Source organism: Pteronotus mesoamericanus, unplaced genomic scaffold, assembly GCF_021234165.1.
Source record: "Pteronotus mesoamericanus isolate MK-2021 breed Mesoamerican mustached bat unplaced genomic scaffold, CSHL_Meso_final contig_90, whole genome shotgun sequence".
Taxonomy (NCBI): Eukaryota; Metazoa; Chordata; class Mammalia; order Chiroptera; family Mormoopidae; genus Pteronotus; species Pteronotus mesoamericanus.
In genome coordinates, this window is record NW_026555277.1 from 20,407,223 (window position 1) to 20,424,814 (window position 17,592).

The following is a 17,592-nucleotide window of genomic DNA, read 5'->3' on the forward strand; positions in this document are numbered from 1 at the left end:
CAATATACTAATTTAGCCAGTTGTTTAGGTTTGTTTTTTGTTTGTTTGTTTGTTATTTGTTTGTTTTTTAGTTCAGGGGACTTTTGTTTCTTCATTTAGAGAATAAGATGAAACCAAAAGGAAATCACATTCGGAAACAATTAAAAAAAGAAAAGAACTGTATGAACCTGAGCAAATTCCTATATGAAATAAAGTCTTCCAGCATAAATATCATTTACATAAGGGAACTGGAGTATAAAGTATCCATGGGTTCTCTTAAATGTAATATAGTATTCTAAAAGCTATTAAAACTAAAGTCAGTCAAAGCTGGCAAATTAATAGATCATACTTCTGACTTCAACTTAGTTAATTGCCTTCAGGGGTTCTTAAATTATTATAAAACATTAATTTTTAAAAACTGCACCACAGAGGAACTGCAATGTAAAACAAAAAACACAGCTTTTTAACAAGCATCTCAAATTTTAGGCCCCCATGGTCTTCAGTAAAAGTCATAGGTACTGTTACTAAAAGGTACAATAAAGGTACCCCTTATTCCATTGCTAAATTAATTCCTATTTCCAGAATTGAGGACAAGAGTTCCTCCCTTGTACTCTTTGGGTCTCCAAAATCTTGGGCCCTGATATGCAAAACAGAGTTTGGTAGACAAGGGTATCTGAAGTGGGATGAAATTAGAGGTCTGGTAATGGTCTCTCTCTAGTATTGCTGGATTGGAGCTCAGGTCTCTGCACATGCCTGGCCATTGTAGAGAACATTACATTAGTTTTTAAATTAGATTAGAGGGTCTATAGATTAGATTTAGATCATCTGTAGATTAGGTTTAGATGATTCTAGGGAGGCTGGATCGATTTTGGGGCTGATCCAGAGCTGATCCAGAATTTCCCAAATTTCCTATGGCCCTCCTTAGTCCTCTGAGTAAGAAAAAAACAGAAACTCAGAACAAACTCATAGTTCTACTTCCATCTAAAATTTCATCTTAGGTTTGCAATCAGATCAGTCTCTGATCATGGGAAAAACAAAGTGACATTTATCTTGGTGGAATCACTATGCCCTACTGCTTGATTTGCATTCTCCAAAATTAATATAATTCCAACAGGGCAACAGATAGAAATATGAGTATACCACAGTGCCCAGTTCTTGTGATTAAACCCTGTATTGAGAAAGATGAAAACCTCAAAGTGACAGACATAAAATTTATACACACATTAAAAAAGGTTGTCATGGCAACTTTACTTGAAGATATGTATTTTTAAATCTAAGTAAATTTAACATTCATAACACATTTGCATCTCCCTCAAAGGTTCTGTATCAAGAATACATATATTTTTAAATTTCCTGATTCCTTCTGAATCTACATCTTCTTGAAAGCTTAACAAAATTCCATGAATATAATAGCAACATAGACTTAAGCACATTATTTTCAGAAGGCTATGAAAAAAAATCTAAAGCGAAAGCCTAATAACATTACTGCTCCCAGAAGTCCTAGGCTTCTTCCTCTAAATTTTTAGATTGCAAGCAGGCTATACTATATAATCTTTACATGGTCCTTTTTAAGCTTTAAAAATCAGTTATCTGTTAGCTGATGACCTTGCCAACCCAAGCAACAAAACATGAGAGTTGAACCCACCTAGTGCTGCCGTATAATTAAGCAATAATTCATACAAATGACTGTAATAAATATTGCTCTTTAACATAATAAACCAATTCTTAGCTTTATTTCATCTCCGAAAGTTCTCCAATATTCCTATTTGGCATCAATGTTGACAGTTATCATCAATAAGATACCTATTTTAATTCCCTTGCTTATACACTAAAAATAACAAAAATGATGGTTCTTCTGATTTTCCCCCCACTACAGCCTATCACAGAAGCCTTTGGGTACTTTATCATGAACTTAACTACACAACGTGTAGTTCCTTTTTAGCCACTAACCTAAAGGGTCCTTGAGCTGCTTCTAAAACCCAGACTCAGAGCTATTAAGCTTTGGGACATGAGAATTTTCGGTTCTCCCTTCTGGTGAAGCACCAAAGATGTGGATGGTACTTCTTGAGTTTTAGTCCAGCGATTTTTAATCTTATTATATCACGGCACATATAAACTAATTACTAAAATTCTAAGGCACAATAAAACATTTTTTTGCCAATCTGACAAAAAAAAATTGGTATAATTTTGATTCACTCACACTGGACTACTGTTGTTGTGTTGGATGTTGTCATTTTTTTATTTGACAATCTAAGGGAAATCAGGTCAGTGCCCCTAAATGAACTGTTAGTTGTTGCATGGTTTAAAAATTCTTGCAGTACACTGGTTGAAAATCATGGCTCTATAAGCACTACTTCTACGAGACACTGGTTTTATAGGGTAATTGGTATGCCCAGGAAAGGGAATACTGTCATTAACTACACTTAGAATATTGTGTTAAACCAAATTAAAATAGGTTCTTTAGATTAGAACTTCTCAGTACTTCCACTGTATTAATACGTATTACACAGATATGAGAAAGAACTTAGTGTGGAGAATCTAAGTATGAATGAATATGATCCAGGAATCTTTTTCTCAGAGTACCCCACAGGGTAGTGTTCTATGAGATACAGTTTAGGAAATAATGCTCCCGCTAACCTAATAAAAAACTTAGATCCTTAAATTTTTCCTGGTTTAATAATGATCTGAGGGTATAGAAGGAACAAAGGAGTACTAATTACCAACTAATTTGGTTGAAATTTTATGTAAGTACTGGCTATTACAAATCTATGTTCACATGTAATACAGGCATCACTGAAAGGTGTCCACACATCTTAAATACTTCCAGTAATGAGGTACTTAGCACATCACAAAATACTATTAGCATTAGAGGTAGTTTGGCTACCTAGAAATCTTTCAGCTATTTAGTAACTTTAATAATTTCCTTTACATGCACAGAAAACCTCAATGAAAATCTCATTCATTTACATTATTTATTAAAAAATATTGTCTTTTTGGAGACAGGCACTTTACAATTTTATCTATGATATAGTTAAAATGGTGAGGTAGAACAGTTTCATTCAGTTATGTGCTAAAAATTAAAACAAGAATTTGCAAGTATTTTAAATGTAAATAAATGTGTGTCTTCTAAATTACTCAACAGGATATATTTTTGCCTTATTTGCTCATGGCATTTTATTATGTGCTCTAACAAAATGCATTCCCAATCTCTAGAAAGACCGCCACCAAACAGTAAACCTATTAATTGGAGAGTGCAGCTACAAGGAATATCATTGCCTGCCTTTTGTTTATTGCCTGGATGTTTTACAAAATGGTCCCAACTCAAATTTTACAATTACCCGTTCATTCAGTGTCATAAAATTCTAGAAGTCAAACATTAAATTGATTTCTATTTTAAAAGTCTATTCACCCCCCCAAAAAAAATATGTTCCCTGAAGCCTTCACAAAAAAATAACAAAAGAAAATGTTTAAAATTCATTAAGTAAAAAGTAAACCATACTGTTGTAATTGCAATAGGTAAAAATATGTATGTGTAAACAGGAAAAAATATAAACAGTTGTATAGTTGGTTGAGTTGGCAGCATTAGTTTACTTTTTAATGATTTCTTTTAACACTGCTATTACAATGCTATTAATCATTTTCTTTAGCTATTATGAACAGTATATCACTTGAAACTACTGTTCTCTTTTAAATAAGAACAAACATATCAATAAACCCCACTGAAGATATTAAGATAACTTGAAGTTTAGATCTTTTACTTACTGTTTCTTAGTATTTAGCTATCTTCAATTATTGTATTTGTTCAAGCAGGAATGAAAAACTGTTTTAGTTTATCATTGAACCTACTGTTATGCTCTAAGGACTAAATGAGATAGGTATAAAAAGTACATATTCGGTTTGTAACACATGCCCGTTCCAGTCCCTTGTTCTACTTTCAGCTTAACTATTTCTGCAAGTTTCAGTCTCACTCCTTTTTATCACTGCAGGTCACTCACAACAGTTCAAAACATCATTGTATTATTAAGCCGTTTTGGCTGTGCTGATTTCCTCTGACTTTTGTAGTAACAGTAACTGCTTTGTTGTCATATCCTCCCCCCTAACTCCTCCCCTTCTACCTTAATCATTGGTTTTAGTAACTTAGGAAACAAGGCAGAAGACTGGCTAAGAAGAAAAATAAGGTCACTGGTATCAATTTGTTGACATTATATAAAACCTGTCCTTGAAAACAGTATCCATTTCTCACAGCTATCTTCTCACAGCTGCTAACCTGCTCTTTGATGCTACTGGTCATGTCCTCAGTACAGATTTAGTGGTTTTCAATCTGTCAACATAATCACATGGGGAAAAATTTTATAGGTTAACAGTGCTTTTAATAGATGTGGAGAAAAAAATAAAGATGTCTTCAGTGAAGAATCTTAATCTGTTTGCCCCAGAGTCCAGAAACGATAACAAAGATTTTTAAGATTTCCTCTTAAAAACTGAAATGCCATCTCAATTTGAACTTAATTATGCTGAAGATTTTCCTAAGGATAGTAATTTCTCTTTTTTAACTGTTCATTTTCCATTGTTCTATGATTTTAGCAACTTAGATGTACAAATATACGACTGTTTTGTTGGAACGGATGGAGAAGGAAGGATATTTTTAAAGTTGAAAAGAATAAAAAGAATAGCTGTGAAGGGAAAAAGAGAAAAGAATGCCAAAAATCTGTGCTTACTTCTGCATGAGAAGAATACTAATGTTCCAGTTGTAGAAAATGCTATTGTTCATAATATACTAAATGAAGAGAACAGTATATATAGTATGTCTATAGAAATATGTGGATACAAAAGAGAGTAGAAGGATCTGTCTCACAAGCTTAACACTCACTAACTTCAAGTAGTGGGACTATCATTGACTATATTTGCTATTTTTATATTTTTATATGTCCTAGGTTTTTCTACAATGAACCTATATAATTTTCATAATAAAAAACAAAACATTTTATTTTTAAAATATAAACTATTTTAAGATAAAGAAAACAAATTTTGACAGAAGGCCTATGAATAAAATATAATCTATTTATATAAAAAAATGAAATTGTACATTTGTGGGCCAAATAAACACCATATGAGGTTTTCATTTTTCCCAAACACATGTATAGGATTAATTCTGCCTTGCATTTTATGAGCACGTTTGGAAAAGCCCTATCATTCCATAAAAATGTGTTGTACTGATGTTTTTAACAATAAACTGCTGAACTATCAAAAAGAATGCACATCACAATCAGTGAACAAATAGTTTTAAAAAACCCAAAAAGCTACAAAACTCAAGTGAGAGTTCTGGTAGAGTTATGCTATGAACCATCAGTGACATTGAGGCTACTAAAATTTCAGTCATTTGATAAATGCAAAGGGCCAAGTAAGAACAACAGTGAATGAACAACTTATTTTATACATGATTAACAGTATTTTATTTTTTAAATCCTTTTGAAGATGATCTTTTAATGTTTTGAGTTAGTCATGTAACTATGAATAAAATGTACTTATTTAGATGATTCTTCTAGCCTCTATTTTCCTTGATTCCAATTATTATTAGTAATTATACATGGGCACATTTGCTGGCAATATGTCAACTCTGGCTCTGCTGCCCTGTTGTATTTCTTTTGCCTTTATCACTGCTGATAAGGTCTCACCTACTTTGAAATCCCATCTATCTCATCTGATTTTTCTAACACTTGGTTTACCAAACTAATGAAGGTACCTGGACAACAAAGAAAGATGCGTGCACAAAACCATAGAAAATGGTCTATGGCCATACCACCCTGAATGCTCCCAATCTTGTCTGATCTCAGAAGCTAGGCAGGGTTGGGCCTGCTTAGTACTTGAACGGGAGAAAATGATACCTGGGTGGGAGTAAATTTAACAATTTATTTAGAAACATATGTTTTAGAAACGACGACATTAGGAACTTTTGAATACATTTAACAGTTTTAGAATGTAAATTCTTCCATAAATTAAATATTTTTGTGAGAAATAAAGCCTGCATCTAATTAAATTCTAACCACTCATAACTATTTCTAAAATGTTAGCTCTTTAACCACAAACACAGCATAAAATAATAATTAAGAACCAGGGTACATTCTTTAAACTAAATTTACAAATTAAATTTAGCAGTTTTAAAAATAAGCTCACTTGCAACATTTTTCATTTTTCTCCCTTTCCTCTCTATCTGCACTTGGCATATTTCCTTCAATTGTAGTCTTTAAAAAATGTATTTTAGAAAAGAGGTCTTGAAGAAGAGCATAACCAAAAAAAGTGGACTAAAATATAGTGCTACGAATAAAAAACTATTAAATATAAAACTTATCAGTACTAAAGTATGAATGTTAAAAGATATTTAAAATACTTTGAAATAGCTCCAATATTTTGCTTACTAGTGAGACTGATCATTTTTCTAAAAGTTTACTAGTTTCTCCTGTAAAAGCTACTATTCATGTCTTTGATTCATTTATCAATTGTATGTTTTCTTACCAATTTGTATGAGCTCTTTATATATAATATGGTTATTAAACATTTCTGTCAAATATTTTGCAATTATTTTCACCCATCTTTGGGGGTTTGTTTTTGGTTAATGCTCTCTCTTTTCTTAGTCATAAATTCATTATGTTGACTATATGACATAATAAATAAATTTAGGAATTGTTTTTTCCACAATGAGAATTAGTGGAATAATTTAGTGCTAATAAGATTTACAGCAAAACAGAAGGACCAACAAGCCTCAATTTTATTTTGTCACTTTGGCATTAAAAAACAACTATATTATTTTCTAAATGATCGGAACATTTCAAAATGATGAGACTTGTGTAAATCATGAAATGAACACCATTGTCTGGGGAGGCATAAAAATAGCGAATACAAGATAGGCTACCCAATGAATTATGAAACCTAATAACAATGATTAAACATAAATTAATTTATACTCAGACAATAAAAATATTAATCCAAGAAATAAAATTATGAAATGTCCTTTTTACTCCCTTTAAGGTGATTTATTGGAAGTATGAAAGTGAATAGGCTTTTGTCTCTTTTATGAATATTCAGAAAAACATATTCTCCAAATTCTGCAAAATAATTTCTCTTTTCCAGAATATTAATTTTAGAGATAAGCTAAGAAAAGTATATACAAAGAATGGCATAGAAAGAGATAAGGCAAATGTGTATTATGCATTACGAAAATCTAATATAAAAAAGTCGAAATTTACTTAATAAAGTACTATATGTGTTTACATTACACAGTGTTACTTGGTTTGTAAAAGGATTCAATAAAGATTTTCTAAATGGCCATTTTCCTCAACAAAGTTAAACAGGTAACATTTTAATATCTTTTTGAGACAGTGATCCAAGCTTCTTCCTTGGAGGATGTTACCAGTTCATACTTAGTTTCAATAACTTGTCCCTCCACAGAAAGTAGGTGCAGTCTCCTCACCAATACACTCAGCAGTACTGTGGTCACCATATATGCAAACCTAGTCAAGAAGAAAGTTGACTAGTTATTCAAGATTAACAATTACACCTTAATTACATAAATTCCTAATTCTCATCAATTGTATTAGTATGAAGTCTGACATCTTTCCTTTCACTTTATTATCTCACCTCAACTCTGGGCATTCCTGTGTGCCTGAGAATCCAAGCAATGAGAAAGTTTTCATTATTGATTCATCATCAAATCGGTCTGGATCAAACCTAAAAAGAAGACTGATACTTAATTTTTTAAAAATGTTACCTCAGTGTATTTAATTAAAAATAAACAAAACAAGTTTGGGGCTAATCACAAAAGCGCTCCATTGGCAATTTACATATTTATATTGTTAGAACACAGGTATGTAATAAAGTTTAAAACCTACTGCAAATAGAAACTGCTGTGACATTACATTTAAATTTCAACTATTATTATGATTCCAAATTATTTAACATATATAGTCTCTTTCTGCTTATTTTATTATTCTAAACAATAGATGTAAAATACATTGGTCTGGCTTTAGCAATGAATAAAATTTTAACACAGTTTTTACATCATCATATCAGATATAAGGATAAATCATACAAAATCACAAAATAAATATTTAAGAGTGTTCAAAATATCTGTCAAATGAGCTCATCCAATCTATATGCAAGGTATTCTACACTGCCTTGTCAATTAAATTGATTTCTTAAAATTGTAGACACCAGATTTAAAGTTATATTACTCAATTACATTTCATCCAGATGTGCTAATAAGTGACAGAAATGAAGAAAGGCTTTTTATTGTACGGAATTTCACTCTGTAAAAAATTGCAGGAAAAATGGATATATTAAAACAAATAAACCACCCACTATGGAGCATAAAATTTCATCTCCAAAACAAATGTTTTTTTTAAAGGGTGAACATTTAACCAGACTCATCAAGAAAAGGAGAAAGAGAACCCTAATAAATGAAACCAGAAATAAAAGACAAGGGGATCTAAGATGGCTGCAGAGTAGCTGGAAGTACCATCCACTTGCTAGCTAAATCACATAGCAATCAACTTGAAAAGCCAGTAGAGTGCGAGTGAGAGCGTGTGTGAGTGCATACATGGACGAGAGTCTGGGAAGTGTGCATGTGTGGGCAAGAGCCTGCCCACCTGCAGGGTACTTGTGTGCAGGAGGCCCTGCATCTTCTAGTGGAGCAACTGCCACCACCACTGCGCACCCCGGCACTTCTAGCTGTGCAGATTCAGGGCAACTGCGGATCAGTTCAGCAGTTGTGAGCTCGGGGGCACAGAGAGACAGCCGGGGAAGTGGTGGCTGCAAAAATAGCATAGTGGGAGCTGGCCTGCCTGAGACTGAGCATTACTGAAGGGAGCGAGCAGAGCACCCTGCCACTGTCCTGTGTTACAGTATTGCTGCAGGACTCTTCCCAGCGCCATCCAGGAGAGATCTAGAGAGAAACTTTATCTAAAACTGTTGAAGGCTATGGCAAGCTGTGACCAGCCCTGACTGAGAGCAACTTTGTGATTTGGGGGGAGGGGGAGCACAGGTTCTCCAGGGCTCTGTGATTTTGGGGGAGGCTGGAGAACAGGTTCCACAGGGCTCAGAGCTGCAGCAAGGGAGGCCACACAGAAACTCTTTTCAAAGAAAAGCTGAGACAAGACTTGAAACTGGGCAGGGACCCGGTGATCAAGTGCATGTGCATGCGTGTGCAGCAGCTCTGACAACAAAGAACTCAGAGGGACAGAATCACCCTGAAGGGACTATGGAATCCAACCCAGCACAACAGGTGTGCAAGGGACTGTAGAGAAGGGAAAGTCTGGGCCCGAGTCTTCTGGGAGAGAGTGACAGGCTGGGGACTGGACACCTGAGATACCCTGCAGCCAGGCAGATCCCCTCACACACAGGCAAACCCAACAGCCTCTTGTGGGATTACAGGCTCTACAGATCAGAGAGATCAAGCTCAGGAGCCCCATGCTGGGTGCATTTCTGCAGGGGAAAGAAGAAATAGGCTCTGAAAGGGTCCTTTTTACCAGACACTACATGCTATACTGTTCTTCAGGCCCTGATCCACTGAAACCACAGAGCAGAGAGATTAGAGACAGGTGCAACAAGGGGTGTTCAGGGCCCCACCCAAACTCAGGGCCTAGACAGAGTTTCCATCAGCCCCAAGCAGGAAAGAGTGGCCCCTTTTATACAGATTGGTACCCCACAGGAAATGGACAGCTAATTCACCATTAGTCATAGATTATTGGGACAGACCAATATATGCGGCAAGAGGGTGGAACAACACTCCCACCATCTTCCCTGAAGACTGAACAGTGTGCCCTGGGAATGACTCAGGGTTCCCACCCTCCTGATCACACCAGAGACCCCCTCTGGAGGCAGGTAGAGAAGGTACTGGCAGTTCTCTCGGGTCATTAAATGAACCACTCCTGGCCCCTGGGCTGAAGGAATGCTGGCAAGGCAGAACAGTGGGAACTAGCCAAATCTGAAGGACAAAGTCACAGACTGTGGATCACTCATAGTTGAACAGGATGCCTAGGGCCAAACTAGGACACCATCTGACATTGTCAGAGGGGGATCCATAAAGAGAAGACAATGGTAAACACTGGATTCTACTGAGATGAATACCACCACAGTCTTGATTATTTGCATTATTTTCTCTCCTACATAGCTTTTTAACATTTATTCCTTTTCCTTCAAGCTTGTGCCTATTATTTCACTAGATTTTATATTTTACTTTAATTAAAATCTCATATATTGCTCCTTCTTTCTCTTACTCTATTTTACCTTATTTTTTAAAAGATTTTATTTATTTATTTTTAGAGAAGGGAAGGGAAGGAGAAAGAAAGGGAGCAAAACATCAATGTGTGGTTGTCTCTAATGCACCCCCACACTGGGGATCCAGCCCCTAACCCAGGCATGTGCCCTGCCTGGGAATCGAACCAGAGACCCTTTGGTTTGCAGGCTGGCACTCAATACACTGAGCCACACTAGTCAGGGCATTCTTCTTCTTATTTTTTATTTAAATTTTATTTTTTCTCTTGCTACAACTTGCATCTATTCCATACTCATCATTTCTCCCTGCCTCCAGCCTTAATTTTTCTTGTCATTAGTCATCTCACATTCTCTATCCTGGTCTTTGAATACTCTTATTCTCTCTTCACCTTTATCAATCTTTGCTCCCTGATTGTGGACATGGTGGTGGTTGTTGCATTTCTTTAATTTTATTTATAGGTCTTTACTATTTTCATATTTCGATCTCAAATTTTACCATTCCCCTCTCCTACTCCATTTTGGCTTCCTCCGGCCCTTTCTTCCTTTTTTGTTTTAAATTTTAACTTTTTCTGTCTTAGCCTGGTTTTCATTCCTCATTCTTAATATTTTTTCACACTTTATCTTCTCAAAATCATTTTTCTTTCCTCTAGACCTCTAAGCTTTTCTTTCTTCTTTTTTTGCTCCTAATTTCCATTCCACCTATATTAATCTTTGCTCATTTGTCACTGATATTGCTGTGGTGGCTCCAATTTGGTTCCTTTTTTGCACTACATATTTTTTAAAATTTTTGCTTAAACCTCATGCTCTATTCTTTTTTTACTTTTTATTTTCTTTCCTTCTTTGCCTTGTTTCTATTCCCTGCTCTTATTATATCTCCTCCATCTACCCTCTCAAAGTCATTTTTCTTTCCGTTAGTTATCTCATATTCATTTTTCCTTTCTTCTAATAGTCTTAATCTCTTTAAACCTTTATTAGTATTTTCTCATTTGCTGTTAACAGGTGTGGTTGTGGGTGGAGGTTATTTTTGCAGGTGTGGGTTTATTTCCTGGGTTGTTTGGTTTTGTTCTAGCAGCATCTGTTCAACAACATTCAAGACGTGGTGGACAGTGTGACTCTCAGGAAACCAACCAAAGGGAGGGACCCACCAAAGAATAACCCAACAACAACCAAAACCTAGTTACAACCAGGGAGCCCACAAAAACAGCATAAAGAACATTCCAAGAGTATCCAGCTAAGGAGATCAAGGAGACTGCACCACTGAGTCCCATAGGTCTCCTACCACAGAAGGTCACACCATGAAGGCAGGCAGTCAAAGCAGATCAATTCAATACACAGACACAAATAAGAAGAGTCACCTAAAGTGGGGAGCTGAAGACACCACCCCCAATCGAAAGGAAAAGAGGAATCCCCAGAAAGAGTGCTAAATGAAATTGAGGCAAGAAAACTATCAGACATTGAGTTCAAAAAAATGGTTATAAGGATGCTCAAAGAGCTCAGTGAGAACTACAAGGAACTCTATGGAAGCTACAAGGAACTTACTGCAAACTATACCAGCATGAAAAAGGACACAGAAACTGTAAGAGCCAGGAGGAAATGAAGAATACAGTATCTGAAATGAAGGATACATCAGAAGGAATTAAAAGCAGGCCATATGGAGCAGAGGATCAAATTGGCAAGCTAGGGGACAAGGTAGTAAAAAACTACCAGACAGAGCAACAAAGTGAAAAAAGACTCAGAAAGAATGAAGAGGGTTTAAGGTTGCTGCAGGACAACATGAAAGGTAATAATATCCTTATCATAAAGATACCACAAGGAGAAGAGGAGCAAGGGGTAGAAAATCTGTTTGAAAAAGTAATGACAGTAAAATTTCCTAACTTGATGAGAGAAAAAAATTACCCAAGTCCAGGAAGCACAGAGGTCCCAATTAAGATGAACCTAAAGAGGCCCACTCCAAGACACATTATAATTAAAATGGCAAAATTTAAAGACAAAGAGAGAATCTCAAAGGCAGCAAGGGACAAAGGGCTAGTACTAACAAGGGAGCTCTGATAAGGCTATCAGCTGATTTCTCATCAGAAACACTACAAGCCCAAAGGGAATGGCAAGAAGTATTCAAGTATCGAAAAGCAAAGACCTGCAACCAAAACTACTCTACCCAGCAAGGCCCTCATTTAAAAGGTGAAATAAGGAGTTTCCCAGACCAAAAAAAAAAAAAAAAAGGCTAAAAGGATACATCTCAGCCAAAGCAGCACTGCAAGAGTTGCGAAAGGGACTGGTTTAAGAAGAAGAAAAAGAAAGCGAGAGGAATATGGGTACCAAGGGAAAAAATGGAAATGAATAAGTACCTATCAATAACCTTAGGTGTACATGGGTTAAATGCCCCATTCAAAAGTATAGCATACTTGAATGAATAATAAAAATGACCTGCATATATGGGTCTGTCTTCAAGAGACCCATCTCAGAACAAAAGATCTGCACAGACCAAAAGTGAAGGGATGAAAAAAATATTCCAAGCAGAAAGACATGAAAAAAAGCTGGGGTAACAACACTTATTTCAAGACAAAATAGATTTCAAAACAAAGGCCATAAAAAGAGACAAAGAAGGACATTACATAACACTTTTTTAAATAAATACTTATAAAGAACTCATACAACATAACACAAAAAATAAACAATCCAATTTAAGAAATGGTCAGTGGACCTGAATAGACATTTCTCCAAAGAAGACATACAGATGGCCAATAGACATATCAAAAGATGCTCAACACCACTAATCATCAGAGAAATGCAAACAGTTTGGTATTTTTTAATATTTTCTATCTCATTGTTGAAATTCTCACTTTGTTCACAGTTTTTCTCCTGACCTCTGTGAGCATCATTTTGATTATTATATTGAATTCTCTACTGTGTATATTACTTATATCCATTTCCTTAAGATCAGTATCTGAGTATTTATCTTGCTCGTTTGTTTGGAACACATTCCCTTGTTTCTTCATTTTCCATGGCTTTCTGCGTTGGTTTCTTCACATTAGATAAAAGAGACACCTCTTCCAGTCTTGACAGAAGTCTTGCGTAGGAGATAACTCTAATTAATTAGCCCAGCCTGAGTTCTTGATTTCCTTTCAAACTTTTGTGATTATTGAAGTTGCTGTCTTCAATTGTAGTGGCTTCCAGTAGTTGAGGGTATGCCAAGACCCGTCTGTGTCTAAAAGGAGAGGGTCACTGTCAGCCCCTAGATGCTGACTGATTCTGGACTGTCAGGCAGCAGCTGAAAAAGTATGTAGTCAAATTTCTTCCAAGGAGAAACTGAGAGACTGGAATTTGTGTATGTTTTCTGCGTGGAACCCAGGGGTATAGCCATGGGGACGCTCCTGTACCCATTTAAAAATGGTTTCTTTGTTTGCTATAGTCTTCTGGGACTTGTGAATGCCAAGTCCCATGGGCTAACATAGCTAGTAATGGAGGCCTCTCCTTAAAAGCTGGACTGCTAGGTGTGTGGACAAGCTCCTTCCTGGGAGATACTGGCAGGTTGGCTTTATTGTTGGAGCTAGAAGGCAGCAGAAGTGCCCACCAGCTCTTTCAAGCATGGGGGAAGATCATAGTTACCACCTCGATGTATGGTAATTAAAGGACAGACCCTCAGCCAGCAGCTTGTAAGGTATGCAGTCTAATCCCTTCCAGAGAAAGAGGGGAGATGGCCATTTTCACCTGTTCCCTCTGCATGAACCTTGGGGGCAAGACACAGCAAGTACCTGCATGCCTGTTAACACTGCTTCTTTGTTTACTACAGTCCTGTAGGATTCATGAACACAAGTCCCAACGGCTATCAGAGCGAGGTGATTTGAAGCATGACCCTCAGATAGCAGCTGTAGAAGTTTGGGAACAAGATGTGCACACAAAGGAGATGCTGGCAACTCAGTTTTACTGTTGGAATGGGCCAGAGGAAGAAGCTGCCCACTGGCTCCTTCAAGCTCAGGGGAGGATCAGAGCCAGTAATTAGATGTGTGCTGGTTAGAAGCTGGACTCACAGTAAGCAGTTTGTAAAGTATGCAGTCAGCCTTCTTCCATGGAAAGAAAGACTGGGAGATGGATGTTTCGCCTTTTCCCTCTGCTCTGAACCATGGGGGACAGCAGAGTAAGTGCTTGGGCTCCCATTGTGGTTTCATTAAGAACTGCTGCTCCATTTGCTACAGTCCTGTGGGACTCAAACACAAACCCCCATGGCTTTCAGAGCCAGGTTTTGGGAGCACATCTCTCACAGGTGAGGGTCTTCAAAGCTGGGGCACTAAATGTACAGTCCAAATCCTTCTACTCAGGGAAAAGCTAGGAATTGGGGGTTTCCTCCTAATCGTATGGCACTGTGCTAGGGTGGGGTGGGATTTATGGCAAGAACATGCCTTAGCCTTTCCTATTTGTTTCAATGCAGGTATTTTATCATTTGCCAACTGTGTAGAAGTCACTCAGCTACTTTCTGGATTTCTCTAGGAAGAACTGCTTGTGCATAGCCATACATTCAGTGTCTGTGGGAAGACAGATATTCAGGAAGCTGCTATGTCACCACCTCGTCCTAGTCTATATTGAGGTTTTTGATGTTTGCCTTCATTCTTTTCAGTTGAGAATTTTATTTTAGTTTGGCTTTTTAAAGTTGATAATATTTCATCATTTGGTATAGAGTAATATTTACATTATTGTCCATTTAAATCATAGAATTTGACCCAAGGTTTCTTGCTCTGAAATAATGTCAATATTGTAACAGTAAAAACACACTTCTGCGCATTTTTGTAAATAAATCATATCTAGACATATTTATATAGGGAAAGTAAGTTAATGTCAGTTATTCACTCAAAATAAAACTTATAAAAACCACAATAATATATCACCACATACATATAGGAAATAAAACTTTTAAAAATAGTGATAATAGTTAATACTACTGAGGCTGCAGAGTAATTGAATCTCTCAAACATAACTGGTGAGAATGTCTGAAAAATAGCCTAGCAGTCTCCAGCAAAACAAAACATGCACTAACCACATAACCCAGCAATCGTACTCTTGGGCATTTTCCCCAAAGAAATGAAACCCTGTGTTCACACAAAATCTGCATACGAACATTATAAAAATTTCATTCATAATAGCAAAATCCTAGAAACAACCCACGTATCCTTCAGTGGGTAAAAGATTGAACAAACTCTGATATATCAATACAAGACAATACTACTCAACCATAAAAAGATACGCAACATACACATTGACCTCAAGAGCATTATTTAGTAAAAAAGTCAATCTCTTCATTATCCTCTGTGTGACAAATATATTTTAAACTGTAATTAGTTGTCTCCACAAGATCTATCTCAGTCCTATGAACGTTTTTCTGTGTGAATTGCCCCTTAGTATCATCTCAAAGTGCTGATAAGAATGAATCTCTAGCCCTTCCTGTTGTGGCTCAGTATATTGAGCACCAGCCTGTGAACCAAAGGGTCACTAGTTCAATTCCCAGTCAGGGCACATGCGTGGGTTGTGGGCCAGGGCCCCAGTAGGGGGCACTCAAGAGGCAACCACACATTAATGTTTCTCTCCATCTCTTCCTCCTTTCCCCTCTCTAAAAATAAATAAGTAAAATCTTTAAAAAAAAGAATGAATCTCTAGACCTTCTCAAAGGGATGGGTAAGGAGATGCCTAACTTCGGTAAGCTTTTCCTTATCATACAACATGATTACTAACACTCTCTAAATCTGATTACATTTGATTCCTAAAAATGATTTCCACATGTTAACATATATTCTTTTTGGATTTTTTAATTTGCAACCTAGATTTTCTGATCCACAAATGCATATCTTTAATTTTGCTATAAAAGCCACTTAGAATATAAATTTAGTCAATTTTTACTTAATAGCATATTTTGAAAAGCTATTTCATTTATTAACAGACTTCCTTTAATATCATTATAATATTAATAACTAAAATGACAGGCACACATAATATGTCTCATCCTTATCCTCCAAAAGTAGGTTTCTAGTAATTCAACCATGCCACCAACCCTGCCCCCCCCGCCCCCCCCCAACCCCCGCTTTTCACAGAGCCGCTTTATCCTTAATCAACTCAATACATAACCTTCTTCCAGGGCAGTGCATCTTAATCCGTTTCCCTAAGATTTTACCTGATGCTTACCTAGGAAGCAAACAAAAGCAGCTGTTTTCTTCAATTTTTCCCTCCTTGCTATTCTCACACAACAGTTATATACACAAAACCTATTTTCTGAACTTGATTAAAGTACTTACTAATTGAAACCAATAGTAGGAAAACAAAGAAACTGCATAAGCAATACCCACTTAAAAAAATGAAAAGAATTCCAGAATTCCATTGAAATTAAAAAGTAGTTGTAGAGATCAGGTAATTAAATAGATCTTAGGACAGAAGCAGTAATAGGAGAAGGTAAGAGTAGCAGAGAGCAGATTTATGAAAGAAAAGTAGTGAGGAGGAGATATAAAGGGAAGATACAAATGTGTTATTGTCACATATTAAATTTTCTCCTCAAAACTTAGAAAAGGAATGCAAAACATAAAACACATAAAAATCAATAATCACAATGACAGTGACAGATATTTCATACTTATATGGTGATGGCCAAGTACTGGGATCCTGAAGTACCACACCAAGAGCATAAAGAACAAGGGTCTGCAAAAAGAAAAAAAATACTCTAGTTAGTGAAGGCCTAAGAGAAACAAAATGACTCCCAAAAAGCCAACTCATCCTAAAAGTTCTTTTAATATAGATAATAAATACAAACTAAAAATATAAAATAATAAAAGAAAACAGAAACCATTATTTTGGTAAACTTATAGGGGGAAGGCATCCATAAGCATGTCACAAGAGCCATAAATAATAGCAGACTAAACTATATAAAAATTTAAAAAACTGCATCCAGTCAAAAAAAAACAAAACATTCCATAAACACCAGTAAGAGTAAATAATACCACAAAAAAATATTTGCCATATAACTGACAGTATGTGTAATATATAAAAAGACATAGAAGTTCACTAGAAAGAATAGTGAGTAACAAGCAGATAATTCACCAAAGAAGGAATACAAAGTATTTATATATTTAAATATATATATATTTGTATATAGATGCTCAATCTCTCCAACGATTAGGGAATAACAAATTAAAATCTTAAGACAATTTTATATAAAATTCACAAAATATGTAAGATTCATAAAGCCAGAGGTGGTGAGGATATGGAGAGAAAAGGCTTTCTCGTACATTGTTGATAAAAATTTAAAAAATGCCTTTTAGATGACAATTTAAATTTAACATACTATGCACTTTGACCTAAAAACTCCATTTC

General features: G+C 35.9%; 1 protein-coding gene across 1 annotated transcript in view; it reads right to left on the bottom strand.

Moving 5' to 3' along the window:
- Positions 1 to 5,470: 5,470 nt before the first annotated feature.
- Positions 5,471 to 17,592, bottom strand: part of LOC129080411 (cytochrome P450 20A1) — a 64,522-nt gene continuing 52,400 nt past the window's right edge. The window contains exons 11-13 of the mRNA XM_054585817.1: positions 16,856 to 16,920; positions 7,612 to 7,701; positions 5,471 to 7,484 (exon numbers count right to left, since the gene is read on the bottom strand). Coding sequence (XP_054441792.1) covers positions 7,334 to 7,484; positions 7,612 to 7,701; positions 16,856 to 16,920 — 306 coding nt within the window. The 3' untranslated portion in view covers positions 5,471 to 7,333. The remainder of the gene's footprint in view (positions 7,485 to 7,611; positions 7,702 to 16,855; positions 16,921 to 17,592) is intronic.